The 26,395-nt window shown below is 40.8% G+C and overlaps 2 protein-coding genes across 11 annotated transcripts in view; one reads left to right on the top strand and one right to left on the bottom strand.

Annotated features, from left to right (window-relative positions):
- Nucleotides 1-2,135, top strand: part of ZNF236 (zinc finger protein 236) — an 82,742-nt gene extending 80,607 nt beyond the window's left edge. For all 6 annotated transcript variants that reach the window (XM_061994827.1, XM_061994831.1, XM_061994828.1 and 3 more), the window contains one exon: nt 401-2,135. In XM_061994827.1, coding sequence (XP_061850811.1) covers nt 401-528 — 128 coding nt within the window. In that variant the 3' untranslated portion in view covers nt 529-2,135. The remainder of the gene's footprint in view (nt 1-400) is intronic.
- Nucleotides 2,136-4,900: 2,765 nt separating this feature from the next.
- Nucleotides 4,901-26,395, bottom strand: part of MBP (myelin basic protein) — a 118,398-nt gene continuing 96,903 nt past the window's right edge. For 4 of the 5 annotated variants that reach the window (XM_061995564.1, XM_061995566.1, XM_061995568.1 and 1 more), the window contains exons 4-9: nt 25,923-26,353; nt 11,178-11,285; nt 10,636-10,671; nt 10,050-10,082; nt 8,963-9,088; nt 4,901-6,645 (exon numbers count right to left, since the gene is read on the bottom strand). In XM_061995564.1, coding sequence (XP_061851548.1) covers nt 6,589-6,645; nt 8,963-9,088; nt 10,050-10,082; nt 10,636-10,671; nt 11,178-11,285; nt 25,923-26,353 — 791 coding nt within the window. In that variant the 3' untranslated portion in view covers nt 4,901-6,588. The remainder of the gene's footprint in view (nt 6,646-8,962; nt 9,089-10,049; nt 10,083-10,635; nt 10,672-11,177; nt 11,286-25,922; nt 26,354-26,395) is intronic. The other variant, XM_061995565.1, reaches the window with a different exon arrangement.

Raw genomic sequence — 26,395 nt, 5'->3', positions numbered from 1 at the left:
TTATGGATGTTCATCATTACCTAAGGGGTAGATGTTGGGAGGTTGGGCGAGTCTGTATTCTGTAGTGTCCAACAGCAGGACAAGGGGTAATGAGCACAAGCTGGAACACAGGAAGTTCCACCTGCACTTGAGGAGAAACTTCTTTCCTGTGAGGATGACGGAGCCCTGGCACTGACTGCTTAGGGAGGATGTGGAGTCTCCTCTGGAGGTTTCTAAATCCGCCTGAACATGTTCCTGTGTGACCTGATTGAGGGGGATTGGACTGGATGATCTCTAGATGTCCCAACCCCCACCATTCTGTGATTCTGTGATACTTCCTTCATTCCCAAGTGTTATATTTGCATTGTTTTCATATAGTGTACATCATACTCACTGCTCTTTTTCTCTTGCACTTTGGTAGATCCCGTACAGGAACCTGCTAGTCGCCAAGAACAAGAAGGGGAAGATATTAGCCGTGCTCTGAATTTAGAAGAAGTCGTGCAAGAATCTTCAAATGAATGGCAGAGTTTAGGCAATGTTTTTCGATGACACCTTAAAATTTGAAAGTAGAAAATGTTTCTGGGACTTGAATTTCTCAAAGCAAGTTTTCAGAAAAGTAAAAGATATACACAGATAAAAGATAAAGCTTCGAGCGTTGGAAATGTTAACGATAGAATAATATATTCTAGTTTTTTTAATTATTTACGAAAAATACATAAAAATTCTTTTTTAAGCTTGTACACAAAGATTGGGAAAACATCATTTAATCTGTGCAAAGTTGTCTGTGAATCAATGAACTCAGGTAATACTGTATACAGTTTCGTCTTCGAATTCACAGCCAGTATATCTTTTTGAGAAATAAACTGGAAGTTTATATCAGAATAGAATGATTCCCATTTTTAAAGGAGACGAAGAATAACTTTGTGGGAAAATCATTAAACTGTTGGTCAGCTCTTTTTTTTTTTACGTGTTTGAAGAAATAATTGAGGTTGGAAACAAAGTTAGAGTAGATGCATGCAGTATAAAATAGTTTTGATTTGGGTTTGTTGGGATTTTTACAATGCACAGGGAAACTCCGTATTTCTGTTTTAAGGTTTTTTCAGTATTTTGAGAATTTGTTCTAAAATATAAAATGCCATGAACTTCGGGCTTTTCTTCAGTTAAACTCTTGAGAGAGGGAGCATGCTCAATTCCATTCCAACCACAGGGGCAATTAATTCTTACAGTTTTTACATTACAAGTCTGAGGTTTTAAACTCAGCAATAATTATTGAAAGAGAATCCAAACCTAAAAGAGGTTCCAGTGAAGCCTCTTGTTTTGTGTTTACTTCATTGGATCAGCAGGTACATATCAGCATCTGTGGAAAACACAGCCATATACTAAATCTGTAAGGTAAACATAAGATTTTCCGTTAGCAGTGGGAAAGTTAGATGCACGCTAGGTCACTTACATTATACAGTTTTCCTCAGTGCTGTAAACATTTCAAATCTGTAAATTCCTCTTTATCTTCTTAGTGAATTTTGGAAATGTGTTACGTTCATTTATTGTTGTTTAAGTCATTGTTTTCAGCAAAACTACCTAGTTGACTAAGTAATGCTTCAAAAAGTGCCACTTTTTAAGTGTATTCAAAACAAAGAAACACTGGAGTAAAAACGTGGTCATCTTTTAGACATTCCAAAGACAGAAGCTCTTTTCTTATTTTTACCTTGTTCTTTTGAATTTTATTTATATGTTACATATATATAGAGAGATATATATATGTGTGCTTGTATGTGTATATATATATATATATTTAAAGTTATATGAGCCTCTGTGTGGCTGATCAGTATATTTTGTAAATACTAATCCCAGTTGCAGGAAGTTCATCTTTTCGGTTTGCCACAAATACTTAGAGATCAGTTATGGATTTGTTGTATTATAATAGAGCTGGTTTTTAATTTACTTTCTGAAAGAAGACAATTGCTCTCAGATCCAACAAGCCCCTTTTTGTAAATACTGTCTATACTTTGTCTATGATACAAACTCGTTACTTCAGATTCCCGGAGCAAGAAATCACTCTTGGTTTTGATAGGGCATCTCTTAATTCTTTTGTTAACTCTTTGGCATATGTATATAAGTAATATAGTTGGTGACATGAAAATAACACTTTTGTTATGTGGAATATTTAATTCAAAAACATGTTAAATAATATGACTTTTTTTCCAAGTTCTGTTTCGTGTAGTTTTTTTATTTAAATGTTTCATTCTGGATTCTAGAAAATTCTAAAAAACTCTGTTTACTCGAAGTGAGGGGACAGAGTGTACCCTCAGCAAGTTGGCTGATGACACCAAACTGGGAGGACTGGCTGATTCCCCAGAGGCTGTGCTGCCATTTGGCGGGATCTCAACCAGCTTGAGAGTTGGGCAGAGAGGAACCTCATGAGGTTCAACAAGGACAAGTGCAGAGTCCTGCACCTGGGAAGGAACAAACCCATGCACCAGTACAGGCTGGGGATTGACCTGCCGAAGAGCAGCTCTGCAGAGAGAGACCTGGGAGTGCAGGTTGATAATAAACTGAACATGAGCCAGCAACGTGCCCTTCTGGCTAAGAAGGCCAATGGCGTCCTGGAGTTCTGTGTCGAGTTCTGGGCTCCCCAGCTCAAGAGGGACAGAGAACTTCTGGAGAGAGTCCAGCGCAGGGACACCAAGATGATCAGGGGAATGGAACATCTTCCTTATGAGGAAAGGCTGTGGGAACTGGGGCTGTTTAGTCCGGAGGAGACTGAGGGGGGATCTTATTAATATTTACAAATATCTAAATGGTGGGTGTCAGGAGATTGGGACATTGCCTTTTTCAGTGGTATCTAGCAACAGGACAAGGGGTAGTGGGATGAAGCTGGAACACAGAAAGTCCCATTTAAACATTAAAAAAACCTCTTTTACTGTGAGGGTGAGGGAGCAGTGGAACAGTCTGCCCAGGGAGGATGTGGAGTCTCCTTCCTTGGAGGTCTTCAAGACCCACCAGGACACGTTCCTGTGCGACCTGATCTAGGTGACCCTGCTTCTGCCGGTTGGTTGGACTAGATGATCTCTAAAGGTCCCTTCCAACCTCTACCATTCTATGATTCTATGACTCAGTATTTTATGTAAAGAAGGTAAGTGAAGTTCTTCCAGTGGTGCCTGTTCTTCCAGTCAGCCTTATTAGTGTTTCAGCCTTTTCAGAAAGCTGTGATATTTACCAGTTGTCTGAAGGCATGTGGGCCCCATTGCAGAGCGCTCCGTTTGTCTGCAATTACAGGAAAATGTGCTGTGTTGCATGTACCACATGTAAAGCCTTGTCCCTATTCTTTCAGAGAACACTGTATACAAGCACAGTGAAGTTTGGAGTTGATGATGCTTTCCTGAGACTGCCAAGTCCAGTTTGACAGAAGGTGATTTACAGCTGGTGACATCCAGATGCAAATCCATCCTTCATAATGGGAACACGATTGCTGGAAAGCGTTCAGCCTGCTCTAGCTGTGACTGCTTTGCCAGCAACTCAAAACTGGTAGTGGCTGATAATTGACGAGCATGTGTTAAAAGCAGATCTCCTGAGAAAAAAGACACTATTTTAAAATGGTTAGAGGCAATGAGTGTGTTCTCTAAGTCTTTGACGTGTTAAATAAGCAGTGTGAGCATCATCTGACATTTTTCCTGGATTCGGTTTGCTGCTTCTCCAGCACTTGATGTCTTGTCAGTTACAGGAAGTAGACTTCTAAAAAAGTTTTTTGTAACATGGTATTTTATTTGCTTCCCTGCATCTTGCTCCCCCTTCAGGTATTCACTCCTGAGTATCCTGACCTAGAGGTTTTCATGGCTCAGATTCCTTGGGAAGATTGAGTCCTCCAAGGGATTCAAAGCAGCGTGTTTTTGGTGTTCATTACAAATACAGACACTGTAACCAGTATGTTGGTGTTTTCAAAAGCAATGTTGAAGTGGGTGCATCTTTTTTGGAAGCAGAAAGAGCTAAGGCCTGTTTGAAGAGTCACATTGTGCAGTGAGTAAGTGACTAGTTCCTAGGAATGCCTCTTTTTTCCGGTTTGACACAGTAGTGACCTAACAATATCCGCAGGCTTTTTGGCTTGTGTCTGCTCAAATATTTATTTTGGTTTATGTCCATTCCTTCAGTGCAAGAAATGATACACTCCTAGTGCTGCTGGTGCTTTCTTGTTTCAGGAAAAATCCTTTGCTCACAAATCACCATTTAAACTGCTGTTTTTCAGCAAAACTTTCAGTGAGTAGTTAAAAGAATGATATTTCATTATAAGTTTTAATTCCTTTCAGGAGACTTGTGCTGGTAGAATAATGCTGCAAAGTACCCTACCAGTTAAAAAAAAAAGCTGCTTCCAGCCTCTGAGGGGAATGAAGGTTGATGAGGGCAAGGCAGCAGCCTTGGATAAGTTGTGTAGCTCCACAGTGCAGTATTTCGAAATTTGTATTTCTCAGTTTTTTTTCCTTTAAATGCCATTTCTTATTTCTGAAGTCTGCTTTGAAAAACAATTCTGTTTTTCCCATACCCTGTTCAAACAAGATACTTTGTGCTCTACATGTTTATGAAGGGTGGGATTTCATTGCCTGTACAAAGGTGTTTCATGCCTTGCAACATTCTCCTGGACCTTAGCTGCCACTCTGCAAAGATGTTGGCCTCCTATCAATCCTGTGTCACGTTGCCAGCCTTGTGGACTGTGCTAAGGTGCTGGCAATGTCACAGGAAACCTGTGTGCTGGCAACTGTGCTGGATCACAGAGTGACATTTTTTAGTATCTGAACATTCCTTGTAAGTTGTGGGGGGAAAAAACATACCCCAAAACCAAACCGTAGGACTTTGTATATATCATCTCTTCTGTTGTAAAAGACAAAACTGGCCCATGTTTCATTTCAAGTTGATTACTTTATTTCTATCATGAATATTTTTAAAGGCTGTGTTCGTCTAAGAACAAATACGTGTTCGAATTATACCAACTATTATGTTGCAGAGTATACATCTGAATGAAGCTACAATAGAAAAATACACATAGCAACCAATAGGCAATAGAAGATGTAATATGTGTGTGTATGCTTAATAATTTTGGTGGTTTTCTTTTCTTTAGTCTCTATGTATTTTCTATCCTCTTGTCTTTCATTGCTTCATATTAATGGACACTGATTTAAACCTACAGTAGATTTAGATATGAAATACTATTAACATACATCTTTATAGGTGACTTCTGGACACTTATTAGGAATGCAGTTTCAACCTGGGAAGCATTAACTAGTCTACAATGCCTAGACTAAAACAAAAAGAAGAAAATAATTAATCAGACGCTTAGATGACAGCTTGAAGGAATGGTAAGTTTTAAGTAATAAAAACAGTGCAATTCAGAAAAGCCTTGTATTTCCCTACATGTGGTTGGAAATACCATTGCCACACATTTGTTTTAGTAATATGTGAACAAGTAATATCTAACTCTGCTGTAATTTATTTCTATAAGGCAACTACGGTACAACAGTTAAATGCTCACAGTAGCTTACTGCGAGTTTGCTTTGGTGCACTGCCCTTGACAGGCAGCAGATGTTACTCGGGCAAAAGATGAGCCGATCCCTTGCAACACTGCTGTGATACCAAGAGGAAGATTTGAACTTCTGACGTGAGATGTGCAGGACTATCTGAGATACCAGTCTGAAGGGCTCTCTTTCAGAAATTAGACTTACTTGTTTATGTATTTATTTACTTATTTATTGTACTGCAAAGTTTATGCTGTTGCAGCAGAGTTGATGTGAAGCACCAGTGACATCCAGCAGTCACTTGTGCGGTCTTAGCTGTTTCTTCTCTGGGAATATCCCTTGTTTCTTGACATTAGTCTAACTCAAATTTGAATCCTCTTTCTCTCCCTCATCTGCTCTTAATTCTAATGGTTTGGATGCGATGAGCAATTCATGGTATGGAAAGAATTTCCTTATTTTACTAATGCTTCGCATCTTATTGATTCTTCAACATCTGCCCCCTCCCACACTTCACATACCTTGAACTCCCAATGTTTGATAAACCTTTCCATGACTGCCTAATCCTGTTACGAAAATAAATTATTCTGTGAGTGAGAGAAGGAAGATTAAAACAAAACAGAAAACCAAATAAAAGTGTTTGGATAAACAGTCCTTACAACTTCTGCACATGGTGGATTTTTTTTAACAGCAGTGTCTCAGAAATTCATTAACAGCAGTGCTCAGTATCCAAGACATTATCTCTTTATTTGTAATTCTGATATTCACTAAAATGAAACCAGAAGACTTGAGCTCAAATTAGGCCCTTGGGAGAAATAATGAAGTCCAGCATACAGTTAGGGCATCCTGAAGAAGAATGAGTAAAGTCAGAGATCTTGTTACTTCACGTAAAATGGGGAAAACATCTAGTAAAGCTACTTCTCGTGTTCCTTTCATTCAACTGTTGGTCAGGGATTGCCAATAGAAGTTTGTATAATCTACTGCATGCAGAAACTAATTGGCATTAAGTAATGGATTGCATCTACCTAGGTAATTGTTGCAGTTGTTATTAATTTTAAGGCAGTTACATTATGAAGCAGAGTACATGATCCTTGGATGGCATCTTAGAGCTTCAGCGCCTAGCAATTGGTGAACCAGACCGAGATCCAGGTCGGGATCCAGAGCCTCCCTGGGGAGGGAAGAACAGAGTGAAATTAGGCAAGAGGTAGCTGTTGTTTGGGACTATAAACTGAAAAGCATCAATCTGTAGTACGGCAAAATTTTAAACATTAACATAAAGGGCAGGTGTCAGGAGGATGGAGCCAGGCTGTTCTCAGTGATGTCCAGTGGTAGGACAAGGGGCAGCGGGTACAAGCTGGAACATAAGAGGTTCCAAAGAAACATAAGGAAAAACTTCTTCACTGTGAAGGTGAGGGAGCACTGGCACAGGCTGCCCAAATGGGTTGTGGAGTCTCCTCCTCTAGAGAGATTCCAAACCCACCTGGACGAGTTCCTGTGTGACCTACTCTAGGTGTCCCTGCTCTGGCAAGGGGGCTGGACTGGATGATCTTATGAGGTCCCTACCAATGGTTAAGATTCTGTATGAAAAACGCTTACATTAGCTTCTAGTATATCACTGAATATTGTTGGAATTGTCCCCTCAAAGAGATGACTGCTCTTCATGTATTTTCACATAGGATTAATTTACTCTTGTTAAATCTCTCATACAGGGCTAGACAGTTTCTCATCAGTTATTTGTAACTGCATGTTCTTATTCAGACATTGCTAATGAGACCAATTTATTTACTTTGCCACTCTGGAAATTTTCGTTAATATGGCTACCCCAGAACTGTTTGCATACTTGATAAAAACAAACAAATGAAAAATCTCCAAAACCCCAGACAAACAAACACCAAAACAAAAAACTGCAGACGTTGCATGCAAGTTGCATAATAGTCTCACAGCTGAAAGAATTGAAAAGCAATAATTTTGTTCTGTAATATAGGGTAAATTGTTGCTGTGTTTATGTCAAAGCAGTCTTGTATGGAAAGTTCAGGTGCAAGTACAGGAAAAAACTAGGAAAAATAAAGGACTATTTTAACAAATTGTAAGAACTCATCAACTAGGGAAAAAACCCCAACTTCTGCAATTGACAAAAGCCTTACAGCAAAGATGATCCAAGTGAAATTTTGGCATTTCATTTTGGAACTTCAAGTCAGGCTAACTGGGGTGTCTTCCCAAGGCTTTAGCAACTTCCTAGGCAAACCTTGAGCGATATACTTAGGACCACAAACATGAGATAGTTTGTTAGATTTTGAGAAGGATTATTATTGGGTGTTTTCAGATGTTCAAAAGACATTTTGCAAAGAAGGTCAGCATATAGCTGTGTCGGTGGTGATGTGTGTGAACTCCACAAAAAAGCTGCAAGTGCCAAGCCTGAAAAGTAGACTAAAAAGGTAAATGTTTGATTTTTACCTGAGCTTTTTGAATAAGAGCTCATTCTTAAATTGCAATATAAGAATCCTTACTACCTCCTTGAAGTTTTCAAGTGGTCGCTTGGTGCTGCATGTGTTTGAAAAAGAGCTTTACAATGAAAGGTACACACCCTAAACCACATAGGGGACAAAAGTGTGTTTTATCTAGAGGTGAAGGTGATGCTGTCATCTCCGATTGCAGAGAAGAGTAATAAGAGTCTGAGATGATCCACTCTGCTAATGAGATCTCAGACTACCTGCTGTGAAGTAAAAATTATGCTGATTGCATTCTTCATGTGTGAGTTACAAGTGAATGGTCACTGCCTTTGAGGAAATAACTGAGTCTTGGTTAAAGTAGCCACCAGTAGATGTGATGTGCTGCTCTCCTGTCTTTTTCCTGATGCGTTGGTGAGAAGTTTTTTTGCATTCTGTTGTGTTTTCATTTATTTGCTGTGTGGTTGGGGCTGTGCTTTGACTCAAAATGGTGAATTGAACCAGATTAAAGATAATCGGACCAAATGTTTATTTTTCATATGACTCTGATTTGTCCATCTATGTGATGTTGCAGCTCCCTATACTAACATACAGAAGTTCTCCCACCTGGCCTGGAAACAAGCAGGGACTTGTCAACTTGGTATTGTATCACAACCAAATACATGTCCAACACTGCTAGTTTACTATTCTAAATAATTTAGCAACAGCAAGCTGTGTCACCTAATTCATCTTCTGTGTTCCAGATCAGTCATGAGTTCAGTGACAACACAGATCCTGGTGTGGGACTTTGTGGACCTTTGTGGATTTACCTTCTTTCCTGGTGGTAACTGACTGTATGTTTTTAGCTTTGCTTTCCTATCATGTAAGTAATTACTAGGCCATGAGATAACCTTCTGTTTTATCCATACAAATCTAGTTCCTTCAGAAGCTTTAAGGAAATGTGGTTGTTTCAAACACTGCAGGTTCTGGAGAGGTTTGGTATCTCTTTTTTTCCTGGCCTCATTTTTTTGTACTGAGTTAAGTTCAGTTGTACTTTACCAGTTTAAAGATTCTGGAAAGAGTGCCCTGGCCCTCATGATAGGATCCCTTATGTCCCTTGTGAGCAGATTTGTGCTCGTAGAATCTTCCGCTTCCTCCATATCCTGGCTTGTGTCCTTCACCACCCTGCAAGGAAAGATTTTCACATAGATTGCAAATTTTCATTGACCTTTGTGTGTGATCACTGCAGTGTAATACTCAAATGAGAAATTTAGAAGAGTTGGAAAAAAGAAATCTTTTACATGGTAAACAAGGATGAAGGAAAAGGTTGGGAAATGATCTGAATATACTCAAATCTGAGGGAAGCACCAATCTGTAAAAGACAGATTAATAATAATAATAAAAGAAAGGATACTCAGGTGGTTAACCTGCATGACAAAACTGAAAATGTTTCCATTTCAGGAGTTCTAAGGTGTCAAACACGTCAGCTAATTTGTGCTCTTCTGATAGTGGAAGAAATGCTCAATGGCTTGAAGGCTTAAATATTTTGTCTTAAAAATGCAGGTAATCTACATGGCCATCTCATATAAAAATCAAACCTGTGGTAGAGAAGTAGAATTCAATTAGTTGTGAGAGAACTGTGGGAAGAACTTGTCTAATAGCTGTTCAGGCAGATCACATCTTACTGAAAAGGTTTGCAAGGAAAGGTGGGACAAAATACTTGATTTAGTGACAGTGTTAGTTTGGCAGAATTTACGGTGTCAGAACAATTGGAGCTGTGGAATAAGCACCCATCTTGTCCCAGCCCTCCCTCCCACTTTGTCCTTTCCAGGAAAAGAAAAATGTAGCAGCAGAGTCTTCCAGGAGTCTTTAAGGGAAGAGAGCTTTGCCATGCAGTGGATTTTGCTGCCTTTGTGCTAAAGCAAAAGAAATTATTGCTGCACGGCTGTCAAGTTGCTGGATAAGAGCAAGCAACGAAATTACCATCTTAGAGTGCTGTGGGAGGAGGGAGGAAAGTGGAACAGGAAAAGCAAAACGGCAAAAAGGAAACAAAACAAAATTATCACGTTGCTGCAGGAGCTTGAGACAATGAAGCAAGGTATGCTTTGGCCTGGTGAATAAAATGGAAAGCACGTTCATCACCTACCCAGCTAAATCTGGTGAGGGATAATCCTCTTCCCTGTACATGCAAGAAAGAGAAACAATGACATGATGATCACTATGGAACATAACGTCTGGGTGTACCATGCACAGAAGATGATGAAAATGAAAAATTAGAAATAATTAAGTACCGGCCAGATAACGAGGCAGGGGTTGAAAACAACAGTCTGTACACTCATTCCATGAAACAAAAGCAGGCTGAATTCTTTATTATAATTACCAGAACTGACTGTCAGCATTATGTGCTTTAGAAGCCAGCTGAGCTTAGTAAAGATAAGGACAGTTCCCGGTGGGCAAGGCTTGTTTGAAAGCATTACCTTTTATTAGTTTATTGCATAAAGCAAACACAGCATAAATGAAAGATAAAAATCCCTGCAAGTGGCTTTAATTTGTCATGCAGCGTCGGGAATTGCAACTTGTCTGTCTCAGTCCCTTGATTTAAATATTCCCAGTGATAACTCCAGATTTTTACTTAGTGCCCTTAAGGAAAACAAATTAGACTAACAGTTGAAATGGTGTAAATTGACCCACAAAAGGTCGTGGACAGTGCTTGAGCCCTGTAAAACACTTACCTTTGCTTGCATTGGGGGAGGTGTACGGGGTGAGACCTAAAACCAACACAAAAGAAGTTGTCAAACCGAGGCAAAAATAAACGCAGGGAATCGTCAGGCTTTGTGTATATTATCTATGAGTTATTCGGATTAGGTGCTATCTGAGTAACTGCACTGAGAAGCTCCTCTGCTGTCCTCTGCTTTGCCTACAACACACTGGATTTTTGTGTATTTTTAAGCACAAAAGATTCCTTAATAGAGCCAATGCTGAAGACACAAGGACAAAGCCTGTAAAGAGTGAAGCTGTGTAATTGTAATGGTGGTTGTTGAGATGTGACTATGCTAATGGAGGGTTCAGCCACTTCTCTTTCAGTAGCATTTCAGCATTGTTTGAGTTTACACATAAAAGATGTTTTTGTATTTGAATGGCTTGATGAGCTCAAAGGCACAGTATGATTCAGGAGGCTGGAAATAATGGCTGACTTTTAGGGAGTGTTTGGTTACTGACAGATCCTAAAGAAAATGTTTCATTTTAGTGCATAACCAGAAGAGAGGAGACTTACAATGTTCTTGAAGAAGTGGACTACAGGGTTGTCGTCCCCAGGCCGGCCATGCTGAGATCTCTGGGGGATGGACCCTACGTGGTGGCTGGCCCTGGCTGCATGTATATCCTGAAAGGCAGAAGAGGCATATCGACAGTAAGGTAGGAAGGAGAGAGAATTGGCAGCTTTATGAAGAGGAGAGTCATGTTTTCACCAGGAATGGAAAGAAAAATACCTTGGAAATCTAGAGAGATTAAACCCAAAGTTGTCAGTGCTGTCAGTTCTGACAACAGAAACCTTGTAATTTTTCTTCTTTCACAAGCAAGGTTGTAGAATGTTATTTTAGAAATGAAACCTGAAATGGAGAAAAGCCTAAAATGATGTTGGATCATTCTCCATGTGAGAGTGGGAATGGGATTGTGTCTCATTTCTCAGTTCCCAGAGGCTACGTAACTCTGAGGAACTGCAAGAGTAACGCATTGGGTTGGGTTTTTTTAGCATCAGGGAATCAAATGAGACTGACAGTACTTTCTGTTTTCAGTAGGGCCTCCTGGGCTATACCGAAAGAGGATTGGTAACGAAGGTAAAATAAATAACATTGTGAAGAGTGAATACCTGGACTGGTCCTCAGAGCGTGCTGCATCTGTTGCAGGGAAAATAGTGTCAAAAATTCAGCGTAATTCCTGTTGCTCTCTGGATGCAGGATGTCAAAGTTTAAAAAAGAAATGTTACATGTGGCTGACCCAGTTACAGACACCTGCTCGTCCCTGCAAGTGTCAGTCACAAGGCTTTGTGTTCAGTGCTGCAACAGGCCTGAAGTATCGTAGAATCACAGAATGGTAGGGGTTGGAAGGGACCTTTAGAGAGTCCAGCTCCCCTGCAGAAGCAGGTTCACCTAGATCAGGTCGCATAAGAACATGTCCAGGCGGGTCTTGAAGACCTCCAAAGCAGGAGACTCCACACCCTCCCTGGGCAGCCTGTGCCACTGCTCCATCACCTGAACAGTGAAATAGTTTCTTTCTTATGTTTAAATGGAACTTTTTGTGTTCCAGCTTCATCCCATTACCCCTTGTCCTGTTGTTAGATAAAATAGAAATAAGGGATGCCCCAACCTCCTGACACCCACCAATTAGATATTTGTAAGTGTTAATGAGACCCCCCGTCAGCCTCCTCTTTTCTAGACTGAAGTATGTTCAGTGAAGAACAGAGAAGATGGGAGAAAATGAAAATAACAGCAGTGCCACAATGGTTCTCGTAGTGAAATGAATTCCCTGAAAATACAGTGGTGTTACAAGCATCATGTGCATAGAAAAAAAAATGTTGTTGCCTTCTAAAGATGAAATAGAAATCCATAGTGAGGCAGTAGCTGACATAAATGCACTTCCCTTGTAGCAGAAGTCGACTGAACGTATGACTGAAGAGCAGTATGAACACTTATTTAAAATATACTTTGCTTTCATCACATATAGAAAGGCATTAACTTGTCAGGGGAAAAGCTTAGTCTGATTATCAGAGCAGGAATCCTGACTCATGAGTGGTCTGGTGATTTTAGACAAATAATATCTATAGAACAGATTTTCAAAGGTTTGAAGAGTTTTTTTTGTGCTTGGAGTGAAATCTCGTAACATCAGCAGCTTTCAGAATGACCCTGACAGTCTCAAGCTATTACTCTGAAAATGGCTGTACAGAAATTTACATGTTCAAAGCCTCTTGAATCAAAGATCCCAGGAAACCATCTAGTGTTGCTGCTCAAAGCTACTGTGCACAGGCTTTAGTTTTAAGTGATGGCAACAGATCTTGTGATCTCATGTGGATAAAATGGATTTATATTATGTTGGATCATGCAAAATGAGATTAAGGGTCTATCTTCATGAGTGGGCTTTTATGTAATTCTGAGGAGAAATGAAATTGAGATTTATTGTTTAGAAGGTGAGCCAATGCAGAGGAGTTCAGCTGGTATTTAACAGCATCATTTTTTGCATGCCATGTACAGATGACATGTAGAGATTGACTGTTCAAAACCCAGGAATCCTCTGCTGCTCTGATTAGGAAAAGGGAGCTGGTAAAACATTGTCATGTTTAGAACAAGTTACTTCTGCCATGTGTTTGCCTCTTTAGTCTGTGTTCACATGAAGCACTGCTTTGCCTCTGGGACCTGCTGACTGCCTTGTCTTCGAGGGTAAATACCATGATAAATACTGTGGTGTTGCAGATCTGAATGTCAGTCTAGCAGAACAGGAGCTGGTTTCTTTCTAACTGCCAAACTGTTGCAGTAGGTGAAACAGAGAACATCAAAATCACATTTGACTGCATGCAGCCTGCCACGTTGCCATGGACTGCAGCTTGCCAACAGGCAGTTATCCCAGAAAAGGTGGGATGAGAAGGTTTTACAGCATAGATGAGGTTGAATTTCCTGAATTTAGCATTCTGATCAATTATTAGGTGCTAATAATTTAGCATGTTGAAAAGGTTCCTGTGTAGTACATGCAAACCTCTGTCCGTGGTTCCAAATGTCAGCGTAGTCTTTGGCTGGGTCCCCTTTTAAAGCTTATTGAGCCATAGCAAGTCTGAAACCATTTTAAGTGATGGGTCTCTGAGTTTAGTACCAGGGTTTTCCCAGTGTTACAAATAAAGTGCTTTCCTTTCTTGATACCATAGCAAGCATCATCTGCGGTCAAATCTTCCATATTATTCTTAATTTGTAGCAATGAATCACTTGTTTCCTATTAGTTTATATGATAGAAATTATTCTTAAGGAAAGCACCTAGAAGTATTTAAATGTGGCATTTAAATAGAACTAATGGGTTGAAGCTGGAAGACAAAAAGTTCCATTTAAACACAAGAAAAAACTATTTCACTGTTCAGGTGAGGGAGCCCTGGCACCGGCTGCCCAGGGGGGTTGTGGAGTCTCTTTCCTTGGAGGTCTTCAAGACCCGCCTGGACATGTTCCTGTGCAACCTGATCTAGGTGGACCTGATTTAGCAGGGGAGTTAGACTAGATGATGTCTAAAGGTCCCTTCCAACCCCTACCATTCGGTGATTCTATGATTCCAATTTATTGTTAGCATTACTGTTCTAGCTGTAGTTTGTTCTTTCAGTTTTGGGATCCCTAGAGGCAGGGGGTGAAATCTTGTGGAGATTTCTCACCTTCATAATTTCTGAAAATGGTTTCCCTCAGAAGACTAGTACTAACTGTCATGTTAAAAGTTTAATCTGAATGGATTCAGGTGCTGCTTTGCTGGATGAAAGAGAAAACAGATGTGGTTTATCCTGCTAGGATGAGCTACTGAGGTGCTGTTTTGTTGACTTTTTTGAATGAGCTCATCCAGTCACTGCACATTTCACTAATACATTCTTTAAGTATTCTTTAAGTGCTCGTGAGGAAAAAAACCCCAAATGTTAACCTTGACATCTAATAGGAATCCAGCAGAGGAGCTCTGTTTTGAGAAGGGGTGGTATTTACTTGTTCCTTCGTGTTAAGGGTCTCCATGGAGCTCTCCCCGTGACTCTTGCAACGTTGTCATGAATTTCAGTCCCGGGAACATTGCCAATAAAAACTAGGCTTGGTTTCCACACCTTGGTATTATGAAGTGCACAAAGTCTTATCTTGTCTTCAGAGCCCTTGAGTTCTGCTTGGAGATTTGAAAACAGAGCTGCCTCTGTTTGTACCCTTACAAAAGAAAAAGCATTTGAAAAATTGCTACTTCAGGAGTAACTGAAGAGTTTTCAACCATGAGCCATCTTTCTCTCAAAAAAAAAAAAATAGGACAGAGGAGAACACTTGGGTTTTTGCTGCTCTCAGTTAACTTCTTGTTTGACCTTAATGAAGGCTCTCTGTTAAGCCAAAAAGGAAAGATCCCTTAATCTGAATAACCTAAATTGTTGGATTTTTTTAAGCAGTATCTGGGACATCTGATGACACAGATGCAGTTTGCAACTTCAGGGTGAAATGAATAGCTTTCAGGATTAATAATGTAAATAAGACTCTTTAAAATGTCTGGGAAATACCCACGGTTATGCTGTAATGGGGATCATTATATTCATGATATTCAGTGCTGGGATCTTTTGCAGCTCTTTTTCGTGGCGCACAGGAAAGTTGCATACCATTCTATGATTTCATTGTGCTACCTACCTTCTGTATTTTGGCCACTGAGACAAGAGAAGAAAAGACAGTAAATTTCAATATAGTGCAAAGAAAACACATGGGCATCTTAAGGCCAAGCAGTAGCTACGTATTGGCATTGCATTCCCCGTGTTGGCCACGTACTTTCACAGCAAACTAACTACATTTACTGACCCAGCCTGTATTAATAAAAGAGTGGTTTGAAAAAAACCTTTGCCATTTCTCTAACATGGCCACAAAAATCCATAGGGAATTCAGTACGTGCTCCATGGGAGGGTTTGTGCAGGATTCTTACATTTCCAGGTGAGGTTAAGGTGCCCGAGTATGTGCTTTTTAGTGTTCGGAGACAGCCGGCCCAACCAAGCCTCTTGGTGTTTTCTGTCACACCTAACAGGGGTTATGGGGTGTTACCATCAGTGCTGTAACTCTGTGGGAGACCAGCGTAGAGGGCTCTTGTGGGTTTTGGTAGCTGGAGTGGGCCCTTCTAGTTTGTGTGTTTGGACACTGTGTTTGATAATCCAGGTCTGTGATCATACACACATCTGACTTGATTTTTGTTTTCAGATTTGATGCTGAAGGTGTAAAAAAGGTGCTGAAGCAATGACATCTTTTGAGCTATGAGATCCCATGAAATATATGTAACTGACTCTGCTCAATGGAACATGCTGTGTCGGATCATGAATTTGTCCTCATTAAGAAGGACTTTTAAATGCTTATTATAAGCTCTCAGTGAGAGCTCTCATCCTCCACAAGAGGATTACTCATAACTAAAGAGTGCACATGCATGTAAATACAAACTTAGAGCTCTAATTCCTAATCAGTAGATTATAGGCATTAGTGACAATAACAATATTAAGATATTTTTGGTTGGAGTAGTGGATTTACAGGTTTTTTTTTTCAGTTCCTTCCAGTACTGCTATTGCACAGTTTTGTTGTCTGCTTTTAGGATGTGAAATGAAAAACCTAAGGAACATCACGTCATTTCTGTAGTGGCAAAATCCAAACAGGTCTGAAATACATAAGTTGCCAATTGAAAATGTAATCAAACCAAGTGAGCTTTTTTGACCTTAACATGAATCAAAAAAACCCAGACATTGTCGTGGTTTCAGTGAGTTTCATAGTTTTCAATGAGCTGTCTTCACAGAAGACACCTAATGAATTTATGAGAAATTGCACTAAATCTACACATTTCAAATTCATACAGATACGAAAAGTACATTTAGATTGCCTTAGAAACCCAAACTGTTCCACAACCTGCAGGATGTAATGCTTGACCCTCCCTAAGAAATCTGAAACCCTTCTGGCAGCACTAAAATTAGCCTTTAAGTCCTGCTGGCTTGTGGGGAGAGCAAGGTGAAAGAATAACAGGCAATTTGTTAGCCCCTCGCCTGCTAATTTTGCGCTAGTCCTTGAAGCGGACTCTGAATTCAAAACTCTAAGGAAATTCCTACCCAGGTTTGAATATCTGTAGTTAGTACCATTTCAAAACAGTATTCCAAACAGGAGCTCCTTTCAATGAGAATGTACACCATTTTTTAAGCAAGAGGGAATATATTACATACAGCTTGACTAGAGTGATGATGGGAAATCTGGCAGGTGCTTATATATGGGCATTGAATCCCAGAATGGTTGGAGTTGGAAGGAATCTCTAGAGATCATCCAATCCAACCCCCTGCTAAAGCAGCTTCACCTTGATTAGGTCACACAGGAATGTGTCCAGGGGGTTTTCTCCAGAAACCTCCAGAGAAACCTCCACACCACTCCTGCACAGCCTGTGCCAGGGCTCCCTCACCTGAACAGCAAGGAAGCTTTTCCTTGTGTTTAAGTGAAACTTTTTGTGTTCCAGTTTGTCAGCTACCCCTAGTTCTGTCACTGGATAGTCCCCCCTCAGCCTTCTCTTCTCCAGGCTAAACAGCCCCAGATCTCACACAGGGAGACTGCTGCCTTTCAGGATGGGGGAGGTGCTTTGTACCTGGGGCTTCTCTGTTCCTGGGCGCAGCTGAGGCTTGTATCAGACCCTTCTCCTGTTGCCACCCGGTGTCGCATCAATCAGCAACAGAATCAGAGCATCTGTGTAATGTGAGGATGTGTCTCTCCATGCTCATTCCAGTCAGATATCTACTGGAAACTTGTGCTGCTGAACCAGAGCTGTGTTCCACTGGTGTTGTCACTTCCACTTTCATTCACATACCCTCTTTATGAGGGTGTTTGTGCAGTTCGCAACTTTGGATCAGTTACAAAAAGCAATGGGAATGCTGACATCTTCCCCCCATGCTGGTTTGATGGTGACATAATTAATTAGCTAATTCAGCAGGCTTTTCTAATCACTTTAGAAAAGATGAAGTACATGTCTTTTTAATGGTACTGTTAATTTTTACTGATGTGGAGATTAAGACAGAAACAAAATTACATGCTTAACATTATGGAGGAGAATTGGTAGGAAGAGAGATGGAGAGTCCGGGAGATTCTACCTTCCAGTGTTGTGCTGAGACCTTTAATATAATCTTTGTCTAGAGTTAAGTGATGAACAAGAAGAGGAAGGATTCTTTGCAGAAAATGAGAATAAAAAAGATGGGAAGAAAGACTAAAGGTGACTGAAAAGTAAGAAACTCAGGGAAGATCAGAAGACGGATGGTAGGAACAAAGAAACGATGGAGAACACTGACCATCAAGAGAGCTAAGAGCTAATTGCTAATCCAGAACCAGATTTCTCGACAACCTTCTTACTCCTTAGTGCCTTCTATCATTAGGGGGTCACAAATTAGAAGGTGAGAGGAAAGAATTACTGCAGGAAAAAAAAAGAAGAATCGGGACAGTTGTTCAGGATAGTGGTTCTGCTTTGTGGTGGGTCCCAAGTGACAGATCAGGACTATCATGGCACCTGGGTGTTATTCCATTTATTGTGTTGTGGCAGTTGAATAATGGTTTCAGGGGCAAAAGCCAATGCTTTAATTTACATTTGTTTTTCTGAAGCATTTTTCTGCCTAGAATTAATATTTTTATTTGAATATTCTTCATGGTAGAGGTTCCTTATTTGCTTGGACATCTTGTATATTGGACTTGCTTGGACTCTGGTGCACATTCATTACTGTCCTCTATGTTGTTTTATCAAGATTGTTGCAATGATGTTGATTAAACCTTGCTGAAATGATCCACTCTAGAAACCTAGTGCAAGGCTTTGGGGTTTTTTATGGGGTTTTTTTTTTGGTTGGTGATTTTGTTTGTGGTTTGGTTTTTTTGACAATGATCACTTCAGCAAAAAATGAGATTTTAGCTAGTAAGTAGTTTACAGGGTAGTTCCTGCTACCAACAAACTTCAGAGCTGTAAGGACTTTACTGTCCATGGTGCAGGTAGGGGAGGCATCACAGGTTAGCATTTGGAATGATCGGTTTCTACTGCTAGACTATGTATTTGGTGGACAGGCACTTCTTGGTGCTGCTCCAGCAAAAGAAAATAACATTGTGGGAGGGGCTATTAGTAAGCCAGCAGAAATTAATAAAAACTTGCAAAAGGCCTGTTGCTTAGTATTTTCATATGTTAACAGAGCCCTGGCACAGGCTTCCCAGGGAGGTTATGGAGTCTCCTTCTCTGGAGGTCTTCAAGATCCTCCTGGACTCTAGGTGGACCTGCTTTAGCAGGGGAGTTGGACTAGATGATCTCTAAATGTCCCTTCCAACCCCTACCATTCTGTGATTTGGAAAACAAGCCTGTAACTACCAGGTGTATACTATGATTGCTTTACAGCTGCTGACCAGAAATAGAGAGGGAAAAAAAATGTTACTAGAAGCTTAATTTCTCAAAGTCTGCATTTCATCTCTCAGGTTGCACATGCTCACCCACCTACAAACTATTTAATCAGCTGTCATCTTTGAAGGGACTGGCCTAATTTTCTTTCTTTTCTGCCTACACTAGGTGAGAAGATGACAAGCTGAACTCTTGTACAGAATGCTAAAAGTACTATTGCCTGTATCAGCATAACTTATGAGGACAATATAATAGTAAGCAGAGTTTACTATGAGGAAATAATTAGACATGGCACAGTTAATAGCTTTTTAACAAATGCTATCACTCACAGGTAACATTTCCAATAATGTAGGCAGTAAAATGGGGGAGATGCAGACCACTCTAAACCTTGAGGCATGTTAATTGTGTAATGTACCAGAATCAAAAAATAGATGCATCATAAGCAAAAGGTGAAATGGGGCTAAAGCAGAAATTAATTTTTAAAATTGCATTGTAAAGAATTGAGTAAAAGTGTCTGAAAGTGGCAGTGGAGGATTTTTTTAATGTATGTAGCTCAGAAATGAAACCGAGTAACTTTAGAGTGAAATGAGTAACAGAACATGCCCAACTGGAGACCATTTCAGGAACCAGGCGAGATGTCTTGCATTTTGTACACAAAATGAAAGATGGCAGTTATTGCTCACTATAGGCCATGATGGAGTTTACAAAACAAGGTCAGGAAAAAAAGCCTTAACTTTGGCCTTATTTTTCTGTTGGGCAGTGTTTACCACTTTGCGATCTCAAAATAGCTGAGGAAGAAAGTCATTAATTTTGGCGTCCTAAGATGCAAAGTCTAAAGGAAATGCAGTTCTTAATTTGCAAGAAGCGGCAGAAAAAACACCAATAATGTAACAGATTTTTAATATGAAGCAATTTCTTAGTTATAAATCTGTGTTTTACTTCTGTAAATGCAATGAGAAAAATGTAGTGTTAGGTAGGGAAAATGCTCATGCTAAATTTTGAATACATCCATTTGACCTGTGTGTCAGTTCTGGGGTTCCTGCCTGCCCCTCCACTTGTTTAAACACCCCCATCCCCAGGTATATCTTAGTTAAACTGTTCCCAACTGGGCCATGGTACAAGTCAGTTGAAAAGCAGAGGAACTGGTGTGGAACAGGCCAGGCCCTTTCCCAGCAAACCCTCCCAGCGCTGCCCTCTCTGCCTGCCCCGTGGCCCTGGCTCTGTGCTGCCTCCATGCTGAGTCAGGCCTGGGCAAAGGCCCTCTGCAGGCCTCTGCCTTCACCCAGCACCTCAAAGAATCCCAGGGGCTCTACTTCAGAGCATCCTGTTAGCTCTCCCTTAAACAGATGATGATGATAATGGTGAATATATCCTGCTGGTGGGTGGGTAGAATCATCTAGAAATAGTCTAGCAAATACTGCACTGGAAGCTACTGTTTGAAGTTTAATGAAGATGGGAAACCTTTTGCTGTAGACTGATTAGAAACCGTGATCTTCAAATGCTTCTGTTGGTTAATTAATTAGTAATTTAGCCCGAAGATGTTACTCTAAATACATTTCTGAATTCAACAGGCAAAAGAAGACCATATCATATGTAGCTGAGGTGCTACGAGTGACGTGGTTTAGTGATGAGCTTGGCAGGTACTGGGTGAGTGGTTGTACTCAATCTTAAAGGTCTTTTCCGACTAAAACGGTTCTAAAAGGCAGTAAAGACAGTGACACGCATAGGTTTTTCCTGGCCACCCACTTTCCTCTTCAATTTGTCAATACCAACTCTTGAGCCTCAACTGCTCTGTCTCATCTCTGAATACCCCTTTGCCATGCATCTGCTGTTGGGCCGAGCACAGAGCCCCACTACCACATTACCAAAAGTTAGTGCTCGCTCTTCTAAGCGTCGCTGACAGAGCATTTAACCCAGGCTGTCATCCAGATTCCTCTTACAGTTTGTAGTGATTGCTTCAATCAGTCATTTCTTTGCAAATGCGAGAGAGAATGAGTTGCAGGGCATTACATAACGTGTTAATTCTGAGGCACATAGAGCACGTACACAGTCATACGGGTGTTAGATGAACCCACGTGTCACAAACCACTCCCGTGTCCCGCTGGCTTGACTCGTGCTGCACGGTGCTCACGTGCTGGCACGTGTCTGTTTGGTACTTGGTTGGTACTCGTTTTTAGCCCAGACACGTGTGAAGTGCTGAGAGGCCTCCCATACTCGCAAAATGAGCTTTAATCAAACTGGCAGCTCTGACACACAACTTCATTTTTGAGTCATTCATCAATCATTACCACCTGCTACTCAACCCCTGTTATCAAACAAGACCACAAGACTGAGCAGCTTCAGTTCTTTAAACCCTCGTCCCTTCGTTACAGGAGGTGAGCTGTAACCATCCCTGCCCCATAAGCTGCTTTTATCTGGATACTGTAGGAGGACATATGGCCTCTGCCCATGCTCTGAAACCCCATGAAGTAGTTTGTTGCGGCTTCTGTTAATGGATTAAGGTATTTAAAACAAATTAAATCATTAGTACACCGGTTTTGGAATGTAAACAGTTTAATGGATACATAAAGCACATGTAAAGCAAAAGATTAAAAACAAAATTATTGTTACAACCACCATAAACGATATAAAAAAACCACTTTTTACAAGCGTATTGCTTGCACGGCAGGTTTTACAGGACGCTGTGTCACGAGCAATACCACTCCCTGAAAACTAAGGCTTGGAAATCAAACTCACAGTATTTACTTAAATCACATCATACACTAGTCAGACTAGCATTGAATGAACCCCTTTCAAAGTCTGCATGGTGCTGCAGTACACATTAAAGCTGGCACAAGAAATGCAAACATAGTTCAAGTGCAAAAAGAAGAACAGGTGCCTGGACAGTCTGATGAATGTGTCCTTCCATGTCATTACTGAAAACTGTAGATCCCAAACTTTTTGTCTGGGCCTGTTTATCACAACTCTTTTTGTAGATCCCCATTCCAGCAACTGCTTAACTCTGGAGTGGGTTGGGAAGGGCTTTTTGTTTCAGAAATGCTGACCCCAAACCCCAGTTCTGCTCAACTTGAGAAGAACTTCAGCCCCAGTGCTCCTCAGACCTTGTCTCTCTTCGGCTGGAGGAAGGGGAAGCCCCAAGTCCGCCTTCCGTATTCCTTGCACCCAAACACAGAGAGATATTGGGAAAGAAATACAGGAGCAAGGCTTCATGCAGGCAACAGGAGGGCGTTAGGATTGCATACAAAAGGTAAAAGAAAAACCGATTCAATCTTCCACTAGGTTTGGCCTTGGCCTATTATTTACTGTCACTCAGAATATTTTGGTTTGTTGCATGTGTGTCACAAATGTAGTTTAAAGTTTAGTACGTTAATGTATAATGTTAAACCAGGACAGTAACGTTCCTGTTTCACAATCAAAACTTTAGTATAAAGAAAAAAACAAAATTAAATCATAAACAAAGGAATTAAAAAAGCAGAAACAACTGCATAAAAGAAACAAAATGGCACTCTGTACCTACTGAAAGTTGAGTACAGGCTACTATCTAGGAGGCACAAGGAAGATTTGATCGATTTAACAAACTTGCTTACACGCTTAACAGATGTTTAGATAAATAGTCTATAAAGATTAGAAAGGAAATAATTTATAGTTATGCTCCTCTCGCATGCTTTTTTCAAATGTCTGCACTACACTTTGTTTCTATCACCCTTTTAAATTCTTCTTTAATACAATTACATTTAGTCTGTGCACAACCATAGTTGTATTGGGAATATTCTACCTTAAACATTTTCTTAACAGTGTGGAATTCAAGCTGGTTTTGATTGAGTTTATCTAAAGTGTTGATGGGGCAGGGGTTGGGGATACAATGGTGAATGCATTTGCTGCCCCATAAAAAAGGAGTATTTCTGTACATTCCAGTGTTTCTATTTTTATTTACTCCCGTGGGACTCCCATGCACTTTTACTTGAGAATTCCAGGGTCAGGGAGAACCTGCTCCACGAGCGAAAAAGAGGCCACAAAACAGCCCTTGCTTTGTTCCTGCCCCACCTTTCCATATACAATAGTGAATATTACCCATGAATGTACTTTTCAGCTACGGCTGCAAGATGAAAATGCCTCCACGAAGAATTTATAATGTGTTTTGCCTGAATGCCAGCCCTACATCTGTACAAAGAGCAAGTGTTGTCTCTGCATTCCAGCTCTTGCTGGTGTGGGTAGTGGAGATAACGGGCTCCCACTGGGGCACGGGCTGGCTGAGAAAAGAAGGTGGCCAGAAAGACAGCCACAGAATTGCTTTGAAATGCTTAAAAAATGCATCAGGAACAAGTGCAGGCAAATGAACAGTGCAGCTCTAGGAACTTTTTAATTTCAAGCCTCTGAAATTCATCCTTTAAGGTGCTTTTCCTGGTTATCTCATTTACCAAGGACCTGTTTACTTAGCGGAGTCTGGAAAACTGCCGAGGGACTTTGTTCTGTTTCAGCTCATCCATAAACACTATCATCCTCTCTCAGTACTCTGATGCTCGACAAGCTTCAGCAAGTGACAACTCTGTAGGTTTTAAGCACAAATGAGATGACTGTTGGCCACCTAGACTTCTGTATTACACATGTATAAGCAAATGGCACCACAAGCCTTCCGTGATATGAAAACCCTGAAGGCTTTGTTTCAAAGGCCTAATAATAATAGTTGTAACAACTGTCCGTGCCACTTGCTCAGTATCTTCTGCACTGCAACCTTCCTTCAGAAGACCTTCCCAGGACACCTTTTCATGAATCAGTATTGTCATTCTGTGAAACAGAGCTGGAGGTGCTTTGGCACCGAAAATCCTAATGTAACTGACTTTTGCCGAGATAATAAAACTTGTGCTTCCAGTTGAGATCTCTTAAGTCAGGACTCTACAAATACATTACATGTCGTTCTTTAAAAAACAAAATAAAATACTTCTGCTAGGTTAAAAAAAAAAGAATTGTCTGTACTGCTTTGCAGACATTTAAGTGCCTCACAATAGCAGTTTACTGAACAGCAACAGAAACGACAGATGATATTCTGTCCTCTTGTATGTAATCACTGAGAGATCTGGAGAGAATGATAGCTGTTGTGTTCCTACACCAAAGGATTAAATACAGAATGGGTACCGCCTACAGCCATTTTTTCCAGGCATCACTACCAAAAAGTGAGTTGGTTTGTTTTATTGCTGAACAAGAACATATGTACAAGCAAGACTGTATGTACTACTCCCTATTCTGCAGGCAGGATCTAAGGTTTTGGTATTGTTTCCTTGGTGTACAACGAGCATTTCATAGACTTCTCATCGAGTAACACAAAGGACATGAGTAAAAACAGCAAGAGTTGAGCTAGCCAAACAGGTCTAGAAAATAGCAGTGTTGGGAAACAGTCTCTGAGCTTTGCAGCAACAGTAAGAAAAGTATTTTTTTCCTCATTCTCACAGCAACTGCCCGTTGCATGTGTGAGCATTACGTACCTACAGGAACAAGTGAACCATTGCTCAATCTTTGGCAGAAGCGTTACAGGCCCCAGGTCATAAATGTGGGAAACAGAAAGACCAAAAGACAGCTTGCCTTAGTAGTGGCTGCCACATGTGAGAAGCTTCTGGTTTTAAGTTTGTAGAGTATTTTTCATCCAGTGGTCTATGTACATTACAACAACTCTACAGGGAAGGACTATTCTACATTGTGCTTCCAAGTGCAGAGCTGTGACATGCACTGACATCCCACAGCTGTCCTGTGATCAGAAATCAGTTATAAACCACAGAGTGGGATGTACTGTGTCCCCGTGCAACACTATGAGAGAGCCAGTTTGGGAAAGCTGCATGTGCAAACAGCACAGCTTAAAACCATCTCACAGACAGCAAATGTTGTCAAAGGTTATTTTGAAAAGTTTGAGCCCAGCCAGCCGCTATGACTGTTGATTTTTGCAGCACACAGCTTGAGCAACTGCATCAAACAATACATTCTGCCAAAACAAGGGGTTTACAGCCCTACAGTAGTTCCATTCAAATGCTCATGTAGTGTGTGAGCACATCAACACAACCCTTTATATGGCAAAGGGTAGAATGAAAATGTATTAGCCTCTGCCACTTGAACACAGTGAACTAACATGCTATCTGCATAACTTACTAGAGGGGAAAGGTTAATCCTGGAAAAGGAAAGAATGCAAGTAATTTCTTTTAATCAATACCTTTGTTTTTCAATTCTTAATGAAGAAATGGATTGTTACACAATTTCTAATATGAAATGCTCAGAATATAAGTCTTTACTTCTTGCCAGAATAAAGCAGCTGGACTGCTTCATACACTTGGGATTCAGGATAAGATCTGTCAAGCCGTCTCCTCAGTAGTGCTACCAACTGACCTTAAAACATGCTCTTGTGCAAGCAGGCTGAGAACCTGGGCACAGTTCTCCTTTCTTTTTCTGACATCTATTTTCAAGTCTGTGCCTCAGTTAGTGCCCAAATAGAATCATAGATAGCTAGAGACTGTCTTGCAGTTTAGTGCTCACGTCTGGCTCTGTTTTGCAAATACTTATGGACACCACCCAAAAGCAGACGGAAGTTTCCCTAAAGGGCACAGCATACAAATGCACACAATGTACCATATCCAGTGTTCATAACAATTACTCTCAGTAATGTTTCTAGACCCATCTGGATTTCCAATACTCCTTGTTACTACCCAGAAGAGCTCCTCTAGTTTCCCATATCTATGCTTTTTTCTTGTTGTTTCCAGTTTAAAGCCAAGCATTAAATTACACACCTTGCTGGCTAAGTCAACTCTTGCATTAGAGCAGTTACACCTTTCTTTTATTTCCCCCCCACACCCCCCCATTTCCTGTTTTTAACTGTATTTTGCTGTAGCTGTGCAGTTCTCTACTCCTCAGAGCTCACCTTGCCTGAGCCCCGCCGGGGAACATGTCTTTCACCTCCAAAGAATCTGCCCAGCGAGTCAAGTAGACCCGAGTCTCTGTGCCTTGGAGATCCATGTCTGGCGTGGTCTGTGGTGCTTGCAGATGCCATTTTTGATCCGTGCCGGAAAGAGGAGCGTTTTTGAGAAGCCATCACATCCAAATTCTCTGAAGCTGCTGCACTGTCCTCTTGGATGGTCTGTAGCTCGTCTGACTCCGAGGGCCGATCTTTGAAGGTGTTGTCTTCCCTTCCTGGGGCATCTCGGGAAAAGAGGCGGATCAAGTGGGGGCGACTGGTCGTGTCAGCTGGGTTGGCCTCGGGCCAGGCATTCTTCGGCTCTGCTGTGCCTCTGGGGTCTGTCACCGCTGGGCTCTTCGTGGAGGTCCCATTGTTCTGGTTCACATCTGCCTCTCCTGCAAACAACAAGGATGAGATATGAATACAGGCCTGTGAAA

Source organism: Colius striatus, chromosome 4 (genome assembly GCF_028858725.1).
Source record: "Colius striatus isolate bColStr4 chromosome 4, bColStr4.1.hap1, whole genome shotgun sequence".
NCBI classification, from domain to species: Eukaryota; Metazoa; Chordata; class Aves; order Coliiformes; family Coliidae; genus Colius; species Colius striatus.
Note: the sequence above shows the minus strand (reverse complement) of the source record. Positions and strands in the feature narration are given on the sequence as shown.